Genomic DNA, 25,293 nt, shown 5'->3' with positions numbered 1-25,293 from the left:
AGCTGGGAGTTGTAGTCCTACAGTGCGCAGCGGCGCGGGGTTTGCTCCCGGTGATTGGGGTCCCTGCACTTTCTGCTCCTGTCTTACACTAATGCTCTGCGGGATTTGGGCATGTGCAGGAATACCTGGTGCCTGCCCGTTACCGGGACCCACGGCCGGCTCCACTTCCGGTAACTGCTGCTGGCGGACCGTTAACCCTCCGTCAGGCGCAATATAGATTCTCCTCAGTTCATGCGCAATGTGCCTGACAAGCACAGGTCAGAAAACCACCTATAGTAGCTACATTTTTCAATTTCAGGACTATAGAAGTAGTCAGTGACCTTCATAGGAATGTATTAAAAGAGATTACACCAAATCAGATGCAAAAAAAAACATTTATTAACCATAAACTTATTAAAACTAAAAGTACCACTTTTCGGTAGTACCGCCAAATAGGCTCCAGTTATCTTTACGTAACTATTGCTTAAATATAAAATTATGGAAAAAAACTTAAAGGATATTGCACTTAGATGTTACTTAATTATTTTCTACTCATCTTCAGTGGTTTCAATTGCAGCAGAAGCAGCACAGGTACACTTAGAAAAGCAAGGCTGGCAGACGAAAGTTGCATGGGAAAGGCAGATTGATTCTTTACATATTTTGCAGTCATATTTAGAAAGCCTTCTGAAACCAGAATACAAATGAGCAGGTAGTACAACTGCGTCTTTTAGAAGGTGGTAGAGTCGGTGTTTGTTCTGGAACGTCCTTGGGACGTCCTTTGTATTTTTATCTTTGCCCAAATAATAAGCTAGATCTGTGTCTGTTTCCTCTGTATCAGTGTCATCACCATCCTGCTCTGTTCCAGAATCAGTGTTACATTCTGCTACCTCATCTTCAGATGAAATGTCACTAGATTCCTCTAAATCCTCAGTTACTGCTGGTTCTTCCTCATCATCTTCTAACAAAAAAATCTTCATTTCTTCTAAATGAAGGGGTTTAGATGAATCATACTGTTTTCTGGCCATTGCAGCAGAAAATCTGAAGCAAGAGAGAAAGAGTATGTGTTAGGGCGCAATGTGCCTTAGAAGCCACCCTCCTTTTGTCTAAGAAAACAGTACTTATGTACACTAACTTAGCATTAATCCTTCATAAAACAAGCTAAATACACAATCGTGATGAATAAAAAAAGAAAATACTAACCTTTCAATTTGTGTTGAAATCAGGCGCAATGTGCCTGAGAAGCCAAAGTGTTGATATCTGCTCACTAGAAGGTCTGCTGAGTCACTGTGATATCAGGTTTCACAGAGCCTGTAGAGTCAGGAGATAACTAGGAGGGGTGAGGTTTTCTGATAAGTGGGCAAGGAGAGAGAAGTGAAACTAATTACTGTGTGCCTGTCAGATCTATTGCGCCTGACGGAGGGTTAACTTGTAGTGTGCCAGTGCGCTTTCTGCTGGGGGTCGCTGCTGGTCTCTTTCTGGCAGCCCGCTAGTCTGCTGCATTTCCCCGGTATACCTCATGACCCTTTTCTGGAGGCGACTTATTTTGGCGTTTAAGGGTATGTGCACACGCTGCGGATTCTGCTGCGTTTCTGCAGCGGTTTTGGCTCTGCAGAAACGCAGCAGATTTTGCTGCGTTGTACAGTACCTTTATTTCCTATGGAAATAAAAAAAAGCTGTGCACATGCTGCGTTTTTTTCCGCGCGGTTTTGCTGCGGTTTACAATCCGCAGCATGTCAATTGTTTGGTGCAGAAACGCTGCGGTTTTACACCTCATCCATTATGAGGTGTAAAACCGCAGGGCAAAACCGCAGAAAAAACGCAGATAATCCGCAGATAAACCGCAGAAAAACCGCAGCACTTTGTCCTGCGTATTTCCTGCGGTTTTCTCTACAAAATCCGCAGAGACTAAAAACTACGTGTGCACATAGCCTAATAGGAGATGATCCCTAAAGCCTTTGTTTTCCTTCTTTCTCAGCCAATATCTTGATATGACTCCTTTGTTTTTTGGGCTTGTTCTGTTAATGGCCCCTTTCTGGGTGTATGTGAAGTAATTCCTGCATCACACTGCTTGGAAGTCAAGAGAAACGAAAAACAAAGTGTCACAGTCTCTTTATTTAGTCATAAATCAATAGTTTATGTGAAAATAACTTTGTAATATGTCTCGTCACAGAAATCTGCTGCTTCTCAGTTGGAGCCTGACAAACTGCAGCGAGTTCATTTTCCTCTGAAGCTCCCTGGTGTTGACTCCGGCCTTAGAGACCGGTCCTTCATCTGGGGATGCGCTGGCCGGGGGTAGAGCCTCGCTAGTCTGGGCTCTGGATAGGGCCCCTGCTGGAAAATCAAACGTTTTATTTAACATTACCATTTCTTCAGTTAGCCATTAAATTACCAACCACTGAGGACTCTACTTTTATTTTCTACTTGTTGCAAAAATGTATTTTTCCTGTCCATGTAAGGCTAAGTTCAGATGAACATATTCTTGTTCCATGTGCAGACCAGTCTAATATGGTTAATATGAAGCCTGTATGCTGGTGCACATGGGGTATATTCAGCACAGTCCTGAGGCCAGCATGTGCTTATCAGGTCCCATTAAGGCTACTTTCACACATCAGGTTTTCGGCGTCAGGCGCGATCCGGCGTCGTGCCGGATCCGGCAAATGTTTCGTAAAACCGGATGTGACAGATCCGGTTTTCTGGCGGATCCGTCTTTTTCTGGACAGACAAAACCGGATCCGTCTCATCCGGTTCATCCGTTTTTCTATCCGTTTTTCGACGGATTACGCCGGATCCGGTTTTTAAAATTGACCCTTGTGGCCTTCCGAACGGGATTGGCTACTGGAAAACTATATATAGCATGTTCCTACAGCCCTTCTTTGACAGGTTGTAGAGGAGAAAGTGCAGGTTGGAGAGAAGAGCAAGTTACTGGCGAAGATGGATGTTGTCATTGGAAATATTTTGAAGAATTTGGCGGATTTTACAGCGGAGGCGAATCGTTTGAGGGTGATTGTTCTGGAGAAGGAGAGAGCGAGACAGCAGCGCATCAGGCATCGTAGACGACGTTTGTGGATCCACCCCATCACAGCCAAGAGAATGACGCGTGGGGTCTATTCTACACTATGCATGGACCTTCGACGAAACCCGGATAAATTTTTTGGATATGTTAGGATGAAAATGGAGAATTTTGATTACTTGGTGGAGCGCATTGCACACCTCATAAGAAAAGCGGACACCTATTGCCGCTTCTCTGTTTCACCCGCAGAGCGTCTGATGGTGACTTTAAGGTAAGCCACATTTATTGGATGTGATCGCATCAGAGCACACTTTCACTGCAATCTTGTTGGTGGTAATTTGTATCTCCAAGTGTTATAGCTGAGTTTTGGTATGTAATGCTGTGATTTAAAACTAATTTATTGTTTTTTAATTCCCCACAGATTTCTTGCAACTGGAGAATCCCTTTCGTCACTGCATTTCCAGTACAGACTTGGGATTTCCACCATATCTGGAATTGTGAAGTACACATGCCGTGCACTGTGGGACTCCTTAGCTGAAGAGTTTTTACCAGAGCCCACAACAGAGAGGTGGATTGAAATTGCTGACAAGTTTCAACAGATATGTCAGTTTCCCAACTGCTTGGGCGCTGTGGACGGGAAACATATCCGCATTGTAAAGCCAGCTGGATCGGGATCGGAATATTTCAATTACAAGAAATATTTTTCAATTGTCCTCATGGCCATCGCTGACCCAGAATACAAATTTATTGCGGTTGATATTGGGGCCTATGGCCGCTCCAATGACTCTCAAGTTTTCAAACTGTCTGCCATGGGGCGTAAACTGTATGGAAACACCTTCCAGTTCCCACCACCTAGACCGCTGCCGCAAACATCTGGTCCACCTATGCCATTTGTCTGTGTAGGGGATGAAGCCTTCCAGCTGTCAGAACACCTTTTGAAACCGTACTCTAGCAGAGGATTGACAGGACCAAAACGCATTTTTAATTACCGCCTCACAAGAGCAAGAAGAATGGTTGAATGTACCTTTGGTATTCTGACAGCCAAATGGCGGGTCCTATTGACTGCGATCAACCTCAAGACAGAAACTGTGGACGAGGTGATCAAAGCGTGCGTGGTACTCCACAATTTTGTTATCTGCAAGGAACCCATTTCCATTGAGGACACCTCTGAAGAAACCACCTTGCAAGATTACCATGACATTACCACTAGAAGTTCTGTGACGGTTTCAGTAATGAGGGACAATTTTGCACTATACTTTGTCACCTCAAGGCAGAGTACACTGGCAGGATGACAGAGTGTGAAAGATTTGTGCCCTAACCAAACTTGTGTACCTTCTGTACCAACAGTATATACCTTTGCCAACCAAAGTTGGCTATCTTGTCATGGTCTCTATTTTTAGCTTTAGGCCACAGGTGTGTACCTGGTTGTGTTTTATGCTAAGTATTTCACCTTTTAACAAAAGTTGTGTACATTGTTAGGAAATCACCAACAATAAACACAACTTTTTAGGTGAAATACTTTGCTTCAAACACAACCAGGAACACAACTGTGGCAAAAAGCTAAAATTTACCCACAGTTATATACCTGGTTTTGAATACCTTTTTACCTTTTAAATACCCTGTATTTAACCTTTTTCGCCGCAGAAAGAAATGACAGACAACCAGTGTAAAATAATTTAACTTTTATTGAAAAATGTTTTTTTTAGTAAACTTTTTTAAAATTTTAATAAACTTGTTTAATAAAACTTTGAAACTATAAAACTGAAACCATAAAACTGGTCATTTTTATTTAAATACACACATTATAATTCTGTGTAGTGTGTGGTGGAAATACTGCTGTAGGGGCTGCGGGACACTTCGACACTGGGAGTGTGGAGAGAGGACTGGGATCGTGGTGGGGAAGGAACAGTTAGAGGTGAAGGTGTGGAAAAAACTACAGAATGGGTGGACATGTGGGAAGCAGAAGAGGTGGTGGAGTGGAGGGTTGGGCAGGGACTGTAGGAGCAGATGATGTTGATGGCAAGTTGTATGGGGAAGGAGTTTGGTACGGGGCAGGTTGCTGGAAGTGGGGAGATGTCTGGTACGGGGCAGGTTGCTGGAAGTGGGGAGATGTCTGGTACTGGGGAGGTTGCTGGTACTGGTGAGGTTGCTGGTACTGGTGAGGTGGATGGTGCTGGGGAGGTGGATGGTATGTAATAGGAGGGGGAGGATGGAAAGTGGCTGGAGGGGGTGTAGATGTAATAGGAGGGGGAGGATGGAAAGTGGCTGGAGGGGGTGTAGATGTAATAGGAGGGGGAGGATGGAAAGTGGCTGGAGGGGGTGTAGATGTAATAGGAGGGGGAGGATGGAAAGTGGCTGGAGGGGGTGCAGGTGGAGGAACTACTGTGGTGGGAGGAGGAGGAGGTTGGGAGGTAACTTGCTGGAGAGCAGCGTGGCATGAATGCATTACATGCATCTGCTGGGCAGGAGAGAGCGTTTCCATGCGCTCCACAACAGACCTGAAAAAGGTGTGGTTTGGCGAAGATCTTCTGAATGCATGGTTTGCGGAAGTGTCTTCACCTCCAGAATGCTGGAGTTGATCTGCTGATAGCCTGCGGAGATTTGCTCTGACAAGACTTTTAGACAGTTCTGGAAAGATGCATTCAGATGCAAGAACTCTGGCGCATAAGTCTTTTCCTGACCCCTCTGCCGCTGCCGCCCAGTACCCGCAGGTGTACTAGAGGTGGCAGGGGCAGAAGGGTGGGGTAAAGGGAAAGCGATCTCCTCACCAGCAGCTTCATGTAATGTAGGCGGCCACGATGCTCCTGTGCTGGTGGATGGGACAGATGGGTCGAATGTGTGGGAAGGCTGGGAAGGTGCAGATGTACCGGGGCGGTCGAAGTGTCCCTCGGTGCTGGTCTCCTCATGGATCGCCTCAGAAGGGTCCAATCGTGCCGGCTCCCGAGTGCTGCTCACCGTGCTGTGGAATAAAGAGAAAAAAAACAATTAAAATACTGACATGGTATGGCCCTGGCTGAAAAAAAAATTTACATATAACATTTTTTTTCACATGTGGTGTGTAATATTTACCTTCTGGTGACCATCGTTTCCCGGAGGAACGACAGGGCTTCTGCGTACTTGTACTTGCTCCTGCGTCCTCCAGATCCACTCGGGGCCCGCATCTCTTTATTGAACTCCTTCTTGAAACGATCTCTCACAGACCGCCACCGATTCACAATTCTGTTCCCTGAAACGAGAAAGGAGTGGTTAGTATACAACATCAGTGTTTCCCAAACTCCAGTCCTCATGGTCCCCAGGGGTCATGTTTTCAGGATTTCTATAGTAAATAGAAATCCTGAACACATGATCCGTGGGGACCACGAGGACTGGAGTTCGGGAAACACTGGTTTACATCAAGCAACCGGTACTGTATATACTTACGCTCTTTAATCTGGGCCCGAGCTTCGAGGTCCTCCCAGCGGCCAACAAGGAGCGAACAGATTTCCTCCCAGAGTCGTCGGGTAACGATCAGGTCAGCGTGGCGGCGGTCAGCCATATTCCAGAGCGGCTCCCTTTCTCTGACGAGATCGATGAGGCGGTCCACATCAATCCCTCCATCCTCACCGTCAGAGTCGGGAGCACGCTGTGAAGGCTGTTAAAGAAAAAGACAAAAATAACATAATTAGCCTCCACAAAATAAATGAAATAAAAAGTGCAAAAAAACAAAGCAAAAATATTTATACTTACACGCTGGTGACCGCCGCGTTGCTGTCGCCGACGACCCTGGGAGGCACTGCGAGGACCTCTTGGCCGAGCACCAGATTGGGAAGACTAGAGAAGAAAACAAAAAATGTTATGTCTTTGGATGTAGGCATTTGTTTGCTGTGTGTGGTCTGCAGAACATTGTTTTCTATGTGTTGTGTGTAGTGTGATGTTGTGTTTCTGCGTTTGATGGAAAAAACTTACCAATTGTGAGCCCACTCCAGGTGTCTGTCCACCCCTTCCTTCTTCTTCTGGGAGCTCCTCTTCATCTTGTGATTCCTGTTTTGAAATAAAAGGCAATGAATAGACATATATTACAGAGAAGATGGATTTTGGAAATAAAAACTTACCGTCAAACGCTGACGATGCGAGGGAGGGCTCCCAGAAGATGATGTGCTGTCTTCCTGGTGGCCACACTCCATGCCTGTGGGTGGTGTTCCAGCTGCTGCCATTGCTGCTGCTGCTGCTGCTGCTGCATCTATTGGGCGGCTGTTGAATAAAGAGAAACAAAGGGCCAATGAATATCTTGATATTCAATAGCCCTAGTTTGGAGGAATGGGTTATTTGATAATTACCGTCTCTCATCTGCTGCTGGCCTCCCCTCCTCAGCATGTTCTATTTGCTGCTCCATTTGGGGTGGTGGTGGTGCGGATGGTGCTGCAGTGGTCTCCTGCCTTCTCCTGCGCCTGGTTGCTGTCTTGGGTGGCATGTTGGGTGTGGCTGTGTGTCCCACTGTCTTGCTTTTATATATGTCTTGTGGGCAGAGCTACTGAGCATGCTCAGACCAAAAAACCGGATCCGGCGCATTGCGGCGCTCATAGGCTTTCATTGTGTGAAAAAGCCGGACGCGCCGGGTCCGGCTTTTTCGCCGGAGACAAAAAACGTTACAGTCACCGTTTTTTCCAGACGCCGGATCGCGACACATTGCCGGATCCGGCGAAAACCGGATGAAACGCATGGCCATCCGGCGCAAATGCAAGTCAATGGGGGGGAAACCGGATCCGGCATTGCATTTCGCCGGATCCGGTTTCTGTCAAAAGCGCCGGATCGCGCCTGACGGCGAAAACCTGATGTGTGAAAGAGGCCTAAGGCTGCTTTCTCCTTAGCGTTTTTTGCACAGCGCATCGTGCGCGTCCATGCGCATGCGCACCTATGTTTAACATGGCGTGCACATGGTCTAGCGTTTGCACGCGTTCGTATGCGTTTTTGTGCGCATGTGGTTTTTTTAAGGTGTGCACCTAGGCGCGCCAGACGCAACCTGTTGCATTTTTGAGTCCATCCAACGGCGTCAGAAAAACGCATGCACGCACGGAATGTGACAAAATAACTCATTACAGTCTATGGTAACGCAGGCGTTTTAAGAATTAACATGACTTGAAACTTGTTAAAACGCTTGCGCCTAAGAAACGCAAACGCATGATGCGTTTTTTGCATGCGTTTCTATTGCGCTAAAAACACTAATGTGAAAGTAGCCTAACCAAGCAGGCAGCTCCTGCATCTGTCCACAACGCACATCAGCACACACAGCCAGTGTCATCCACAAGTTGCAGACTTGACGGATCCATTCTAGTTATCCCCTATCCATATGAAAGGAGATTACCTGCTAACTGCTGGGACCCCCCAGAAATCAGGGCCTTGGAACCAGGGCTGTGGTGTCGGTAAGCCAAACCTCCGACTCCAACTCCTCAATTTCAATGACACCGACTCCACCAAAAAATGGGTCTCTGCAGCCCCAGCCCGAGCGCAGATACACATGTGCAGCCTCCTCTCCATTCATTGTCTGAGACTGCTGGAGCGCTTGTACATGCCAGTTCAATAGACAATGAATGGAAGCTGCGCATGTGAATGTCCTCTTCATTCAGGACCAGGCTGCAGAGACCATTCTTGAGGTTTCAAACTTATGTTCTGTTCTTTGGAGAGGGAGTAACTCTGATTTTGTCGACTCATTAGCTAATGGGTATATTGAGATGGCATTCCTGGAGGCTAGGATTGTGCCACAAGCTTTTATAACAACCAGTTAGCACCATCGCGATTATATCACAGGGAGAAATTGTGAGAAATGCAGCCACACTAATTACAATGGCGTCTGAGCTGCCGATAATGCCGTAATCTTTCCCGCAGCAGAGGCGGTGGAGGATCAGCTGTAATATACAACGAACACCTGCTGCCAGAGGCATGAATGCTTTCTGTTTTCAAAGTGTCAAAAACTAGCTGCTGTCACTCGTGTAATAATAATTAATGTATGCCATCGGCTTTGTTCTCTACCCTTCCCAAAACATCCACCTGGTGCTTCTAGTGCCCCTGAGCCCTCCCGAGGACTTTCTTGTACAGAGACGGAGTGTTTCCCACTGTTGCAGATGTCAATAAGAATTGGCGCATTAGTAGTTGCTGCTTCTCTGTTATTAGCGGCAGACTAAAATGGTTGCTCATGTGTCACGTTTCTTTTAAGGGGTGTAGTAGTGATCTCCCTAGTTTAGCTTTGTCGCCTGACCAAGATGTTTATCTGCAGACCATAGGTAGATCCAGGTAAATTTGGCAAAATCTGTTTGCTGTAGTGGTCATAAGCATAAAATTACCCTGATGCTACACAAGTAAGCTGAACCGCTGCAATGAAGCATGCTTGGTAAACTTCATCCACTATTTTTACAGAATTTTATAAATTTATTCTGAGCACCTCCTCCAATTCTTGCAGTCTCACTGATACTGAACCTTTTTTTTTCCTCTGTTTCTCTATTCCAAAGTTATGCCCCCATTAATAAAGATGAAGATTTTTCCTCTCAACCTTCTTTGCATGGTCCACAGAACGTCTGTTAGTATGGGTGTGTTTTGATTGTCTGTCTGGTTTTAGAGGGGAAAAAGCTTCTGCCCACAGAAAAGTTAAAGAAAATATTTGCGTCATTATTACCAAGGGATATAGCTATGCAACAGAGGGGCACAGAAGACAAACGCTGGTCCAGAATCAGTGGAACTGTAGCAATTGGTGGAGGGACTCAGTTTATAAATAAAAAATCCAGTGAAAGGTTCTCTTGAAGCCTACTGGAAGCTTTCCTCCATCCTATAGATAGTTTGGCGTTGGCTGGTCGTGGTATTGGCAGTATTTTTCATCTTTGTATCTGAGTCAGAAGAACACACCTTAACGTCTTCCTTGGAGAAATCCTCAACATGTCTGCCAGCACTCTGTTTGCTTATTGCATGAAAGCTCAATAGCGTTCCAGTTTGACATTTCTTATCGGAGCCTGGAAAAGATTATCTGGGAGGGCCCAGATATGTACTTGTCAAGCATTATGCTAAGGTGGTGTGAGAAGAGTACATGTAGCTGATACACTGCTAGAGATTGCTAGTGGCATCTAGTGATGACCCAAGAGGTGCCCTCTTAGGGTATGTGCACATGTTGCGGATCTTCTGCAGATTTCCTAGTGATTTACAGTACAATGTAAATTTATGGGAAACAAACCGCTGTGCAGATGCTGCGGAAAAATCCGCACGGAAACGCAGCGGTTTATTTTCTGCCGCATGTCAACTTTGTGCGGATTCCGCAGTGTTTTTACACCCATTCCATTATAGGAATCCGCAGGTGTAAAAACGCATGCCCATTCCGCAATAAAGCCACAGGAAAAACGCGCTGATTTTGACCTGCGGATTCTGCCAAAATAAGCAGATTCCACGCGGAAAAATCCGCACAGCAATCCGCAAAGTGTGCACATACCCTTAGGGTATGTGCACATGTTGCGGATTCCATTGCAGAATTTTCCGCCCGGAATCTGCAGAATCTGCAAGTAAAATGACCTGCGGATTTTCTGACGATTTAGTGCGGATTTCGCCTGCGTCTTTACACCTGCGGATTCCTAGAATGGAATAGGTGTAAAAACGCTGCGGAATCCGCACAAAGTTGACATGCGGCAGAAAATAAACCGCTGCGTTTCCGTGCGGAATCTTCCACAGCTGCACAGCGGTTTTTGTTTTACATAGATTTACATGGTACTGTACACCGCATGAAACTCTGCTGTGGATCTGCAGGGCCAAATCCGCTGCGGATCCACAGACGAATCCGCAACGTGTGCACATACCGTACTAGTACTCCCATAATTGTTTTCATCCTCTTAATATATAGCAATCTTCATATTATATAGCACTGTGTACATACAATTCCTACGTTTGCCTTTCTACCCTGTTAATTATTTTCTTTTTTCCATTAGGTCTAGGACATCATGTAATTAAAACTGACTAGCTGAATTCTTCTAAACTCTGTGTAGAAACAGGAACTCTATTTTTCTCTTGATGAGTCATCATTAGAGCTACAATTCTACATCTCTACAAAGACCCTGGCAGGAGGCGTTGCACAGCAGATGAGTCAGGAGTTGTAGGGGGGGGTGAAGCTCAGCTGCCAGGAGCTTTGCAGTGATGGGTAATTGTAGTTCTAATGATGACTTATGCAGGGAAAAGAGTCATCACATCACACAACAACTCCAAACAACAATAAATAATATCTCATGGCCTCTGGAAGTAGTGGCTGGAACAATACCCAGCATGCTGCTTTGCGGTGGTTCAGCATATTTTAGTAGCATCAGCTTATGTATATAACCACCACAGTTAATTGCATGTTACTCTACATTTACTTGGATCTAACCATGGTCTGCAGATAACTGTCTTAGACTTGTGGCAAATTTTATCCAGTTCTGACTCTGCAGGAGATGAATACTGCTTCCCGTCAAAGAAAAAACGTGGCAATTCTAAATCAGATGAAAGTTCTTCCCGCAATCCACACCTAGTGTGAAACAGGTGGCAATGTGCCCAACCAACACAAGTCTGTCTTAAGTACATAAAGCTCTGTCATGGTATAATGAAAAGTTGTGCAACTTCTCATTGTTTCAATTCTCGGCCTTTTACAGGATTTCTGCTTGCTGTCAGTATGGAGTCATTCACCTCTAAACAAAGTGGCCTGGTGCTCCTGTCATAAGGCCAAGCTGCTGGCTCTTACCGATGCGGAACCGTTGTGACAAGCCCAGTAGTTGAGCGAGTTGTATTAGGTCAAGATGTTTTAAATTTCCATTTACTGAAAGGAAGAATTGTAGAACGGACTGCCGATGGGCAGTGCACTGAGCAGCATTTTGCCGCGCCCCGGCCTGGTAGTCATCAGTCCTCTGAGCCGGCTGACCGTAGACTCAGGGAAGCTGCAACGCGCCGGCTCACAGTGCTCAATTGTACTTGCATCTCCAATTGATGCTCTGACCATTGGGTCAGAGCGGCGTCGGGAGCATGATCAGATCATGTGATCATGCTGCGGACGTCACACGCTGGCTCACAGTGGTGGTAAGTGCTCCACACTAGTGGAGCTGAAGACACCGAAGATTGAATATAATGGGAGGGGTATTTACTGGATTGTGTGGAATATTTATTGTGTGTGGAGGGAGATTTAGTGTAACAGGGCTGGGGGAGATTCACTGTGGTGGAGAGACTTACTGTGTGTGTGGAGGTGATTTAGTATAATGGGGTTTGATTTGAGGATGCAAGTTTGAGGAGCAAAGAAGGGACAGGTATAGACACAATATGAGGACATGATATGAGGAGCAAGGGTGTAGATGGGGGGATGGGTGCAGTCTCAGTATGAGGAGCGAGAGTGATGGGATGGGTGCGGACACAGTATGGGTAGTCGGATGTGTGAGGTGGCAGTATGGAGAGTGAGAGTGCAAATGTGCGAGGAGACTATTGAGGGGAATAGTGTGAGGAGGGAGACAGTATGGGAGAAAAGTGTGAGTGGGCACACCTATATTGACTGCAGACTTTCATCTCAAACCAGGACGCACCTTTTTAAATATAAAATGAAGCCCTGTAGCATGCCAATCCTAACTGAGTATAATCTACTCACTGTCAGGATTCAGCTCTGCTTGCTGGTTCCAGGAGTCATCACATGGCCGGCTGCCTCACTCATATGCAATTTTCAATCTTATGGTCACGTGACAATGAGCTTCTCTTCCTGCTTCTCTGTTTTTCACTGAACATTGATAGAATTAGGAAGAGCAGCGCATCGTCACGTGACTAAGGCCGGGGTCACACTTGCAAGGAATACGGACGAATGCTATGTGATAAAACATTGCCTAGCACTCGGACCAGTATTCATCTATGGGGCAGCTCCCATTAAGGATTTTTTTTCTCGGCCGTTTTCAGCGTCTAAGTGAAATCGCAGCATGCTGTGATTTGCAACGACACACGGCTGAGTCTCGGCTCACTCGCACCCATATAAGCATAAAGGAAATGGGATTTACATACAGAAAAGCTAAATGAAAGCCATCATTAACACCTAAACAGAAAAAAAACAAGGTTACAATGGACTAAGAAAAAGCAATCGTGAATTGTGGATGACTGGATGAAAGTCATATTCAGTGATGAATCGCGAATCTGCATTGGGCAAGGTGATGATGTTGGAGCTTTTGTTTGGTGCCGTTCCAATGAGATTTATAAAGATGACATGAAGAGAACATGCAAATTTCCACAGTCATTGATATGGGGCTGCATGTCAGGTAAAGGCACTGGGAAGATGGCTGTCATTACATCTTCAATAAATGCACAAGTTTATGTTGATATTTTGGACATTTTAGAATAGAATTGGCATGCAGCGGATCTAAACTTTGTGCAGAGAAAAAAGAATAGGCAGAAAGAATTCTGTGGAAATTTGTAATTTATTTGGTGACCTGTTTGATTTTCAGTTGTGGGAAATATCCATTAAATTACAAAGAGTGCACTGTTGTCATATCATTTTGGGAACACGGCACAAATGGGCTGTCTGCATTTATGACCGCTCCAAACTGCGAGGATGAGAGGAGCAATAGAAAATTTCTTGTGCATAGTCCTGCAGACTGGCTGAGTAATCCCAAACTTTCTTAAATAAAATTGTGAGGAAGTATTTGGCTTGCCTTATTCTGAGTCCTTTTTTTTTTCATATGCAGTGTTTCTTCTGTCCTGTGCGGTGCAAGACTATGCATGGGGCAAACTTGGGCGAGACAGCGAAGTAGCTCAACTATGGGCTAGTGGTGACTCTGAGCGGAACATCGAGCCAAACAAACCATATGCGGAGGTAACAAAGATATGATTTAAGACTATTGACAGCAATTCATTAAAAGGAATCTGTCACCTCATTTTTGGCCTAAAGGGGGTTTTACAAATGGCGATATCGCTAGCAATATCGCTAAAACGTCACTGGTTTTGTGACGTTATAGCGATATCGCTATGTGTGATACTTACCTCCGACCGGCTCCCCCGCTGTCCATCGCTGATCGCGCGAGAATGTCCGGCTCCATTTCTCATCGTCAGGTTCCTGCTGTGATGACGAGCGACGCTGGATGCGGGCGGGAGGTCGTCAGGATCGCTGTGTGTGAAAGGTGAGTATCGTGCGCTGCGTCGCTGCTGCATCGCTGTGAGATCTTTCTGTATGAAAGCTCACTAGCGATCATTTAGCGATGCACCAGCGATCATGACCAGGTCGGATCGCTGGTGCATCGCTAAATGTAAAAGGGCCTTATGAGATGCGGCCAATGCCATCAGGTGCTTATCTACAGCATTCTGTAATGCTGTAGATAAGCTCCCGATGTAACCTGAAAGATAAGAAAAAAGAGTTAGATTATACTCACCGAGGGGACCTCCCATCTTCTAGAGATGCTGTCCTCCTCATTCTGCCGCAGCTCCCGCGCAGGCGTACTTTATCTGCCCTGTTGAGGGCAAGAGTTAAAGTACTGCAGTGCGCAGGTGTCGAACCTCTGTGACCTTTCCCGGCGCCTGCGCACTGCACTACTCTGCTCTGCCCTCAACAGGGCAGATAAAGTACACCTGCCCAGGAGCCGAGGCAGAAGTAAGGAGGAGGACGTCATCGCTAGAAGATGTGAGGCACCGGACCGGACCCCTGGGTGAGTGTAATCTAACTCGTTCTTCTTATCTTTCAGGTTACATCGGGGCTTGTCTACAGCATTACAGAATGCTGTAGATAAGCCCCTGATGGCGGTGGCCGCATCTCATAGGCCAAAAATTAGGTGACAGATTCCCTTTAAATTCACATTAATATTAAATTGAAGTCTTAGTTCAGGGAATATGTTATCAGATAATAACTAAATAACTTACTGTTGGTATCAGTTTTTTTTTAATGTTTTAAGGGTTTTTTGTAGTCTTTTTGCTTTCCATATGACATGCTATTTTAAAGCCAATTTGGAAATCTTGTAACCTTTTCACTGGCCCCTGGGGCTACTCTAGATTCATATGCGTTGTTTCAAGAGATCCACGTTTGCCTTTCAAAAAGTTTTATTTATGAACGTGGTTACTTAAAGGGGTTGTCCAGTCTAAAGTGAAAAAGTCCTGCAGTCACTCTGGCAGAGAATGGTGAATCCTTGCGGAGCCACAATGCTTGAACTGGAAGAATTCACGAGTCTGCAGTCACACAGACTTTTAATTTTAGACCGGACAACCCCTTTAAGATTTGCCCTTCAGTTTGGAACCTTAGGACAATATATTAACATTCTGCTGGAAGAAATTTGCATCTTTACAGCAATATTATTTTAGTAGCAGACCCAAATTTTGTATAAAAGCATCTGAGCGTTTGCAAAAGTAATTTTAAAGGGAACGGGAGAAAGGTGATCATACAGTTGACCTATTGTGAATGGTGGTTCCTGTGTAATCAGCTGTGTATAGTCATTGTTATCCTGCCTGTGATGATATCGAGACTACTGAAAATTCTTTTGTAAAGAATAAGAAATATGAATCTAATTTACATGTACATATTTTTTTTTTAAACTTAGCTGATTTTTTATGAAATCTGAATGATAGAATTCTTCTTATCACAGTATTGCAATATTAATTCCTGACCCCTCCACTGATAGTTGAGAATATTCCTCGCTCCTCATCCCCCATTACAGTATCTTGCACTAGTTTCAGTAAATCTGTTTTGTGATTACCTCTTATTTAATCCCTAATCTGAATATTTTTCTTGATTAGTTGTGGATGGGGACTCACCCCAAAGGTGACGCTTTGATCACAGACAACCGTGTTAATCAGAAGACCTTAGGACAATGGATTGCATCCCATCCAGAATGCCTGGGGTGGAAGGTCAGACAAGCTTTCCAGGATCAGCTACCTTTTCTGTTTAAAGTACTGTCAGTGAGGCTGGCACTGTCCATCCAGGCTCATCCAGACAAGGTAACAAGATTGGGGTTACAGAGTTCTTTTAGTCTTTCATGTAGTTCATATTCTTATGTACTGGAGATTTTGTGCTATAGTTGCTTGTGTTGCAGAATCTGTGTCTCTAGCAATGTTCAGTTGTAATTATCGATATTGCAATATGTGAAGGAAGGCTTGAGTGGTTGTCTTGGTCTTAAATAGGTTAAAGGCAGGAAATATGTTGTACTTTATCCCCCATGGCTTGGGTGAGCCCATTCTAGTGGTCCCCACTGGTTCTGCAACAATGACGTCATGTAGCTCATTTACGCAACTGGCCTCAGCAATGACACTTGCATGTATAGCACACGACCACTGATGCCAATGATTAGCTGCAGTGGTCATCTGAACGACAGGCATGACCATTGGCAATTAACCCCTTAACGACCGCCGATACGCCTTTTAACAGCGGTAGTTAAGGGTACTTAAACCACAGCTCCGTTAATTAACGGCGCTGTGGTTTAAGTGTTTAGCGCTCCCCAGAGTCAGATTTTCTCCGGGGTCTTAGCTGCGGTAGCAGAGACCCCAGAGAACATGATTCGGGTAAGTGTTTACCGACCCCCGCTTTTGCGATCACCGTTATTAACTGGCCGGCAGATTCCATTCATTCAATGTACATTTTGATCACTGTGATAAACCCTATCACAGTGATCAAAAAAAAAAAAAAAAGTAAATAACCCCCTTAGTTAGGGAAATAAAATGAAATAAAGAAAATTATATTTATTTTCATTTTTCGGTTAGGGTTGGAATTAGGGTTAGGGTTAGGTGTTAGGGGTGGGTTAGGGTTGGAGCTAGAATTGAGGGGTTTCCACTATTTAGGCACATCAGGGGGGTCTCCAAACGTGACATGGCGCCACCATTGATTCCAGACAATTTTGCGTTCAAAAAGTCAAATGGTGCTCCCTCCCTTCCGATCCCAGACGTGTACCCAAACAGTGGTCTGCCCAAACAGTGGTTTACCCTAACATACGGGGCATCAGCGTGCTCAGGACAAATTGCACACCAACTTTGGGGGTCCATTTTCTCCTGTTATCCTTGAGAAAGTAAAAAAATTGGGAGCAAAAAAAAATCACTTTTGTGGAAATGTTTTATTTTTATTTTCACTGCTCTACGTTATAAACTTCTGTGAAGCACTTGGGCGTTCAAAGTGCTCACTACACATCTAGTAAGCTCCTTGTGGGGGGTTTCCACTCTTTAGGCACATCAGGGGCTCTGCAAACGCAACATGATGCCAGCAGAACATTCCATCAAAGTCTACATTCCAAAATGGCGCTCCTTCCCTTCCGAGCTCTGCCATGTGCCCAAGCAGTGGTAAACCCCACATATGGGGTATCAGCGTACTCGGGTCAAATTGCACAACAACTTTTGTGGTCCAATTTCTCCTGTTATTCTCGTGAAAATAAAAAAATAGCGGGCTAAAAAAATCATTTTTGAGGGGAAAAAAAAGATTTTTTATTTTCACGCCTGGGCGTTGTAAACCTCTGTGAAGCACTTGGGGGTTCAAAGTGCTCACCACACATCTAGATAAGCTCTTTATGGGCGTACTGAGGACAAATTGCACAACTTTGGGGAACTAATTTCTCCTGTTACCCTTGTAAATAAAAATTTGGAGGCGAAAAGATCATTTTTGTGGAAAAAAAAGATTTTTTTATTTTCATGGCTCTACACTGTTTACGCACCTCAGGGGATCTCCAAACGCAATATGGCGTCCGATCTCAATTCCAGCCAATTCGGCGTTGAAAAAGTCAAAAGGCGCTCCTTCCCTTGCGAGCTCTGCCGTGCGCCCAAAAAGTGGTAAAACCCCACATATAGGGTATCTGCGTATTCAGGAGAAATTACACAACAAATTTTGTGGTTAATTTTCTCTTTTAACACTTGTGAAAATAAAAAAACATTGGTTCTCAAGTAAATTTTTTGCAAAAAAAAAAGTAAATGTTAATTTTTTTCCTTCACATTGCTTCAGTTCCTGTGAAGCACGTAAAGGGGTAATAAACTTCTTGAATGTGGTTTTGAGCACCTTGAGGGGTCCAGTTTTTAGAATGGTGTCACTTTTGGGTATTTTCTGTCATGTACACCCCTCAAAATGACTTTAAATATGATGTGGTCCCTGAAAAAATGGTTTTGTAAATTTTGTTGTAAAAATGAGAAATCGCTGGTCAACTTTTAACCCTTATAACTTCCTAACAAAAAAAAAAATTTGTTTCCAAAATTGTGCTGACATTTCCCTCTCCGTGGGTGGCACCTTAATAACACCCTGGAAGAAGGCACTGTCTGGCTATTATGTTTGACACCAATCTCGCCTTCACATCCCATATACAATCTCTTGCCGCTTACACCTAAAGAACATTTCTAGAATCCACCCTTTTCTCACCATGGAAACAACAAAAACCCTCGCTGTCACATTGATCCACTCCCGCCTGGATTACTGTAAAGTAACCGCAGGACGAGACCCCAAAAGGGGGTTGGAGGAAGGCGGGGCATGACGCTGGCAGGGAGGAAGTGACCGGGAAGAAAAAAGGGGAAAAGGAAGGGGGAAGTGACAGGGACAGAGGAGGGATCAGAAACAACAAAATGAGGCAGGACCTCTTTCTCTTTGACCAGGACTCCGGACAGCATCTCCTCCCTCATTTGTCTATCGGCCTAACCGACCGCTGTGCTCTGCAAACGACTTTCGACTAACCTCTGTACTAATCTGTACCTCCGACTCCAAGACTTCTCCCACGCTGTGACAATCCTCTGTAATGCTCTACCCCAAGAAACTAGGACTATCCACAATTTGCGTAGTTTTAGGCCCTCCCTAAAAAACACATTTATTCAGAGCGGTCTATCACGTTCACTAATCAAAGTCCTTTTATGTGTAAGTGTGTGTAGCTCATTCACTATCCCCATCTATCCCCCACTTCCTCAAGATGGCTGGACCACCATTGTAAATACACCATTGTAAATACACACCTGTACTTTGTATCTCCCGCACCTCATTGTAGATTGTAAGCTCTCACAAGCAAGGTTGTCTAATTTTGCTTTAACTATTGTATTGTTAATGTTGTTACTTATGACTTGTGTTTTGAAACTGTTAAACTGTAAAGCGCTGCGGAGTATTTTGGCGCTATATAAATAAAAATTATTATTAGTATAATAATCTATTTAAAAGAAGTGGTCCTTATTGGCCAATGCAAAAATGCCATACTTTCATTTTCTCTAATCCCCTCCACGACAGCACATAGGAGGTTGCCTCCCCATCCTGATTAGGGACAGGAAACAAGAGGTTAAATAGCCCTCCCCTTCCTCTAATCCCCAGTGTTTTCCTGTCCCTAAACAGGAATGAAGAGGATGTGCTCCGTGGATGGGGCCGGTGACATCCCGGGGATCTTCTTACCTCATGCCGGGCAGCCGGGGTCGATCGTTCCGCCCCGTCCTGCTCCCGCCGCTGGTGGGACCCGCACCATCCTCTGGCGCTTCGGCAATGCTGGATGGTGAGTGGGGGCCTCCCGTAGCTCCCTAGCCCGGTATTCGCTCCCCCTGGGCGCTGCATGCCTCCCTCTCCTGAGCGGCATGCACCGGAAGTGACGCGCTCCACGAGGTCTGGAGAAGTGTCGGCGCTTCCTCCTGCGTTTCACAGTGGAACGCACCGCCATTTTGGCGGGGAATTAAAAAAAAAAGGAAACAGGTGGCGCCAGGAACTTGGAAGGGGAGCGATCTCATCCGATTGGATGAGGAAAAAGGAAGCTGGATCACGGTTCCTATTTAAGAACCCTGATGGAAGACCCCATAAGGTAGGACAAAAAGCATCTGCATGATGGATGCGCCTTCCCTGAAAGCTGCGTCTGCAGAGCCCAGCTCAAACCCTGGCCCAGTGAGTATACTCGGAAAGGGGTATATGCCGTTAGGACCCATTCTTAGGGGGCCCCCCTCCCTCCCTCTCTTTCTTTCAGTGAGACAAGGATCCTACACCAAAAACGGAAGAAAAACCTACAAGCCGAAAATGCGCCATCTGTAGGAAAAAACTCTCCTTTGATCATAAAAAGACATTGTGCCATCAGTGCACGGCAAAAATCGTACGAGAGGAACAATCATCCCTGATAGAGGAGCTCAGAGGGATGATGCGACAGGAAATCCAGTCGTCCCTGTCTACCCTCTCCCAGCCATCCGGGGGGGGGGGGCCCTCAACCTCAAGGAAGAGGAAATACACCCCTGAGGACATTTCCAATTCAGAACCCGAATCATCGTTCTCAGCGGACTGGAGGGAAGAAGGTGAACTAACCCCAGTCCAGTCAGAAGACGATAAGAAATGGTTCTTTTCCTCAGATGATATGGAAGAACTACTCTCAGCAGTCAGAAAAACAATGGGGGTAGAAGTAGATAGGCTGCCCCGCTCATTGTAGGAGGACCTATTTGGCGGCCTGAAATCCAGGAAGAAAATTGTTTTCCCTATCCACGATAATATCCAGAGTCTAATCCTGGAAGAATGGGAACTCCCGGAAAAGAAGCTAAGTATCCCGGGCGAAATGAAGGATCGATTTTTTCCCTGGATGAAGAAGCCGCAAAATGTTGGACGGAGATTCCAAAGGTAGATATCCAGGTAGCCAGAGTAGCTAAAAAGACTACGCTACCCTTCGAGGACTCCTCACAGCTGAAAGATCCGCTGGACCGGAAGATGGATAGCTTATTGAGGAAGTCCTGGGAAGCCTCAGCGGCTTCCTTGAAAACAAACGTTGCATCGGCCTGCGTAACCAGGACCCTGTACCTCCTGGCTTCAGCAGCTAGGAGACCATATAAGAAGGGAAACTTCGAAGGAAGACCTCCTAGCCTCTCTACCTCTGCTACAGAAGGCAGCCGCCTTTTTAGCAGACTCTTCTGCGTAGTCAGTCCGCATTGCAGCAAGAACGTCCGTGCTCTCTAACACCACTCGAAGGGCCCTGTGGCTAAAAATGTGGAGTGGGGATATCCTATCAAAATCGAAGTTATGTTCCATCCCATTCAAGGGCGAATACGTATTTGACTCAGCATTGGACGAACTATTGGAGAAGGTGACCGACAAAAAGAAAAACCTTCCTGAGCCGACACCACCAAGGAAAAAACCCTATCATCCACCCCAAACTCATACCCCGCAATACAGGGGCAAAGGGAAAACGGGACGCTGGAGCTACCCAAAAGGCTGAAGAGGCAAAAATATTTTTCACGATACCCGTTCAGACAGAGAGAAAAAATGACGCCAAGCAAGTAGGGGGCAGAATCGCAGATTACTTCCCGAGCTGGCAGGGGATAACAGCGAATCAAAGAATCCTAGTCTCGGTCAGATGGGGAGAAAAAATAGAATTTTCCTCCAGCCCCCCACAAAACTTGGTAGTTACACATCTTCCGTCAGCAAAACTACAAAAAGTTTTACACGGCGAGCTCCAAAAGATGCTATCATCTGCGGTAATCTCACCAGTCCCAGATCTGGAAAAAGGTCAGGGTCACTACTCCCGACTGTTCTTAGTAAAAAAAGCCAAGTGGGAAATACCGGGTCATCATCAACCTGAGGAAGCTAAACCGATATGTCCGGTACCAACGCTTCAAAATGGATTCAATAAAAACGACGATACCACTGATCGGATGAGACCGCGATGGCCACCATAGATCTCCAAGAGGCCTATTACCAAGTTCCCATCCATCCATCCCATTGGCAATGTCTAAGATTCGCAGTCACCCTAGACACGGAAGTACACCACTTCCAATTCAGAGTTCTATCCTTCGGCATCTCTTCGGCACCCCAAACATTTACGAAAATAATGGCAGAAGTGGTAGCATTCCTCAGAGGGAAAGAGATATGTGTCGTCCCTTACTTAGACGACCTCCTGGTCTTGGCTCCTTCCAACTCCATGCTAGCATATCACCTACAAACAGTACTGCAGACCCTGGCGACCCTGGGCTGGATGGTAAACATGGTGAAGTCAGATCTGAATCCCTCAACCAGGAAGATCTTTCTGGGGATACTCCTGGACTCCCACGACCAAATATCATTCCTTCCATCCACCAAACAGGTGGATGTGAGATCAAAAATTCGGACTCTAAAAAGTCAGAAAACAGTGACCATAAGATTCGCCATGTCAACATTGGGGTCAATGACTTCGTGCATCCAAGCGGTCCCCTGGGCCCAGGCCCACTCAAGGATACTCCAGAGATATATCCTTTCCCGCTGGAACAAAGACCCGGAGACTCTCAATACAAGAATATCACTACCCCAGCACGTAAAATTGTCTCTCAACTGGTGGCTCAACCAGGAAAATCTAGCAAAAGGGACACTCTGGATACAAGATCCCATGACGTCAATCACAACAGACGCCAGCGAACGCGGCTGGGGGGCAGTATCATCTCAGGGAATCTTCCAGGGACTCTGGCCCAGAAACATGGAAAATCAATCATCAAATTACAGGGAACTGAGAGCAGTGGAAGAAGCCCTAAAGGCAGCAGAAACGCTAGTCCAGGGAATCCATGTCAGAGTTTACGCTGACAATATGACCACTGTGGCCCATCTACGTCATCACGGCAGCACAAAGTACGGAAGTCTGCAGGAGGTTTCGGCACGGATATTCAACTGGGCGGAACACAATCTCCTGTCCCTTTCAGGTCTCTACCTAAAAGCATCCGACAACACCGAGGCAGACTTCTTAAGCAGGATCGACTTAGATCCAGGGGGATGGAGCCTCAACATCAGAGTATTCCATACCTTAACCAAAAAATGGGGTCTCCCAGAGGTAGACCTATTTGCGAGCCGGAGGAATGCCAAAACAAAGCATTACTTCTCCATAGGTCCAAACGAAAAACACTCAAGGGTGGACGCCTTCGCTCACCCGTGGAACTTCGGACTGGCATACGCCTTTCCGCCAATTCCCCTAATACCAAAGACTCTGCAAAAGGTCAGGACAGACGGGGTCAACACAATCCTGATCACCCCTCTCTGGCCAAAGAGAAGCTGGTTTGGAGCCCTAAAACTGATGAACTCAGAGGGTCCCCTGATCCTGCCCACGGACCGCGACCTTCTACATCAAGGTCCCATCCTTCACCCGGCTCCCCACAGCCTAAACTTGGCAGCCTGGCTTCTGAAGCCACAATCCTGAAAGCCAGAGGCCTCTCGGATGCAGTGATAGCTGCCCTACAAAAAAGTAGGAAGCCAATTACAAATGCCTTATATTCCAAAATATGGAAGACCTTTTCAGCATGGTACGGATCCACTCCAATAGATCCCTTCCACCCCAACGTGTCAAAGATCTTAGACTTCTTATAGGACGGGTTAGCCAAAGGTCTGAAACCCAACACCTTGAAGGTACAAATATCAGCCCTAAGTTCTTTCTTCGATCAAAACCTAGCAGAATATCGATGGATTAAGAGGTTTTTGTCAGCAGCTTCCAGAATCCATTCAAATAAATCCAACATGGCCCCGGCATGGGACCTGAATATAGTACTAAAGGGCCTAACGAACCCTCCATTTGAACCTATCGACCGGGCCCAGATAGATAAACTATCCTGGAAAACGGCTCTACTCGTAGCTCTTACAACGGCAAGGAGAGTGGGAGAAATTCAGGCTCTGTCCATCAGAGAGCCTTATCTAAAAATTCTGGACGATAGGCTAATTCTTCGACTAGCGAAAAAAGAGAAATATGCAGCACTCACCAATATAGCTGAAAAACTGTGCGTCTTTATTTCACATGAATTCCATGAATAGATATGTGGACATGCAGGACGTTAGAGGAATGCTAGGGGAGGGAGGTGCCGGACAACGGCCGTTTCACGATTACTCGCTTCTACGGGTCCAGTCCTGGACCCATAGAAGCGAGTAATCGTGAAACAGTCCTGGACCCGTAGAAGCGAGTAATCGTGAAACGGCCGTTGTCTGGCACCTCCCTCCCCTAGCATTCCTCTAACGTCCTGCATGTCCACATATCTATTCATGGAATTCATGTGAAATAAAGACGCACAGTTTTTCAGCTATATTGGTGAGTGCTGCATATTTCTCTTTCTGCTTTACATTGAAATATTCATGTTTTTTCATGCAAGCACCTACGTTTTTTGACTGAAATATATATCGCAATACTTCAGATAAATAGCTCCGTCTGTTAATGTGGTGATTTGTGTGCCCTAGTATGCCGTTCATCTGTTTGCTCTTTGCTGGGATAATTCTTCGACTAGACCCTTCCTTTGTGCCAAAAGTGTCTTCAGATTTCCACAGATCTCAGGAAATAGTACTGCCCTCCTTCTGTGATAGCCCGAGAGACGAGAGAGGGGATTCCATTCGCTGGATGTCCGGCGAGCAGTTCTGACCTATTTGAAAGAAACAAAGCTTTGGAGGAAAGATCAGAATCTCTTTGTTCAGTATGGCGGGCCAAACAAGGGGAAGAAAGCGTCCAAAAGCTCCCTAGCTAACTGGATCAAAAAAGCAATAACGGCCGCTTATAAAAACCAGGATCTACCTCCTCCGGTATCCCTGAAAGCTCACTCCACCAGAGCTGTATCCGTCTCCTGGGCAGAAAAAGCTGATGCATCCATTGAGCAGATCTGCATAGCTGTTACCTGCTCTTCAGTCCATACCTTCACTAGGCATTATAGATTAGATCTTATGTCAGTACGAGATCTAGCCTTTGGCAGTAAAGTCCTGCAAGCCGTGGTCCCTCCCTAAACCATTATTCTTTGGTAAACCTCCTATGTGCTGTTGTGGAGGGGATTAGAGAAAATAGAACTACACTTACCGGTAGTTGGGTTTCTAAGACCCTCCATGACAGCACGGGTAATTTCCCCCCCTAACAAAATTTTGTTCATGTGACTTATGTGAATAAATAATATTTCAAGCATTCACTGTATGTGGTCCTTGAAAAACACTGGGGATTAGAGGAAGGGGAGGGCTATTTAACCTCTTGTTTCCTGTCCCTAATCAGGATGGGGAGGCAACCTCCTATGTGCTGTCGTGGAGGGTCTTAGAAACCCAACTACCGGTAAGTGTAGTTCTATTTTTTTTATATATAGCTAATATAGAAAATGTAAAAAATAAATATTTTGAATAAAAACCTGATTTAAACAATAGTTATTTTCCTGATGATGCATTCCCTTTAAACAAACGTCCAGCCTGATAGTGGTTTTTTTTGTTGTTGTTGTTGTTTTTTTTTTAAATTCATGGCCACTTGCTGAAATTTTCCACCATTTTTTTGAAAAGCTACTTTTTTCATTCTGGAAAAGATGAGACCAGCAGCAAATTAGAAACAGAGTTTGTGCTTTTAATTATTTTTAGCAAACACTCTGTTGTTGACCACAAAGCTCATGACGGGAATCTAAGATGGACCTGTAAACTTCAGTTTTCAAATACCAGCATAAAGATATGTTTTTTTTCTTCTGAT

The 25,293-nt window shown here is 45.4% G+C and overlaps 1 protein-coding gene and 1 long non-coding RNA gene across 5 annotated transcripts in view; one reads left to right on the top strand and one right to left on the bottom strand.

Annotated features, from left to right (window-relative positions):
• Nucleotides 1–25,293, top strand: part of MPI (mannose phosphate isomerase) — a 37,906-nt gene that overhangs the window by 1,620 nt on the left and 10,993 nt on the right. For 3 of the 4 annotated variants that reach the window (XM_073579513.1, XM_073579514.1, XM_073579512.1), the window contains exons 2-3: nt 13,675–13,802; nt 15,707–15,907. In XM_073579513.1, the coding sequence (XP_073435614.1) occupies nt 15,713–15,907 (195 nt within the window). In that variant the 5' untranslated portion in view covers nt 13,675–13,802; nt 15,707–15,712. Of the gene's footprint in view, nt 1–41; nt 171–13,674; nt 13,803–15,706; nt 15,908–25,293 lie in introns of those variants that run through there. The other variant, XM_073579511.1, reaches the window with a different exon arrangement.
• LOC141093068 (uncharacterized) lies at nt 356–1,542 on the bottom strand. The gene is made up of 2 exons (XR_012232978.1): nt 1,180–1,542; nt 356–1,017 (listed from the first exon to the last, which is right to left on the bottom strand). It is a non-coding gene; the product is annotated as an uncharacterized lncRNA (long non-coding RNA).

The sequence above is a fragment of the Dendrobates tinctorius genome, unplaced genomic scaffold (assembly GCF_039654945.1).
Source record: "Dendrobates tinctorius isolate UK_male_01 unplaced genomic scaffold, ASM3965494v1 ptg000062l, whole genome shotgun sequence".
NCBI classification, from domain to species: Eukaryota; Metazoa; Chordata; class Amphibia; order Anura; family Dendrobatidae; genus Dendrobates; species Dendrobates tinctorius.
This window is presented reverse-complemented; position numbering and strand designations above follow the sequence as displayed.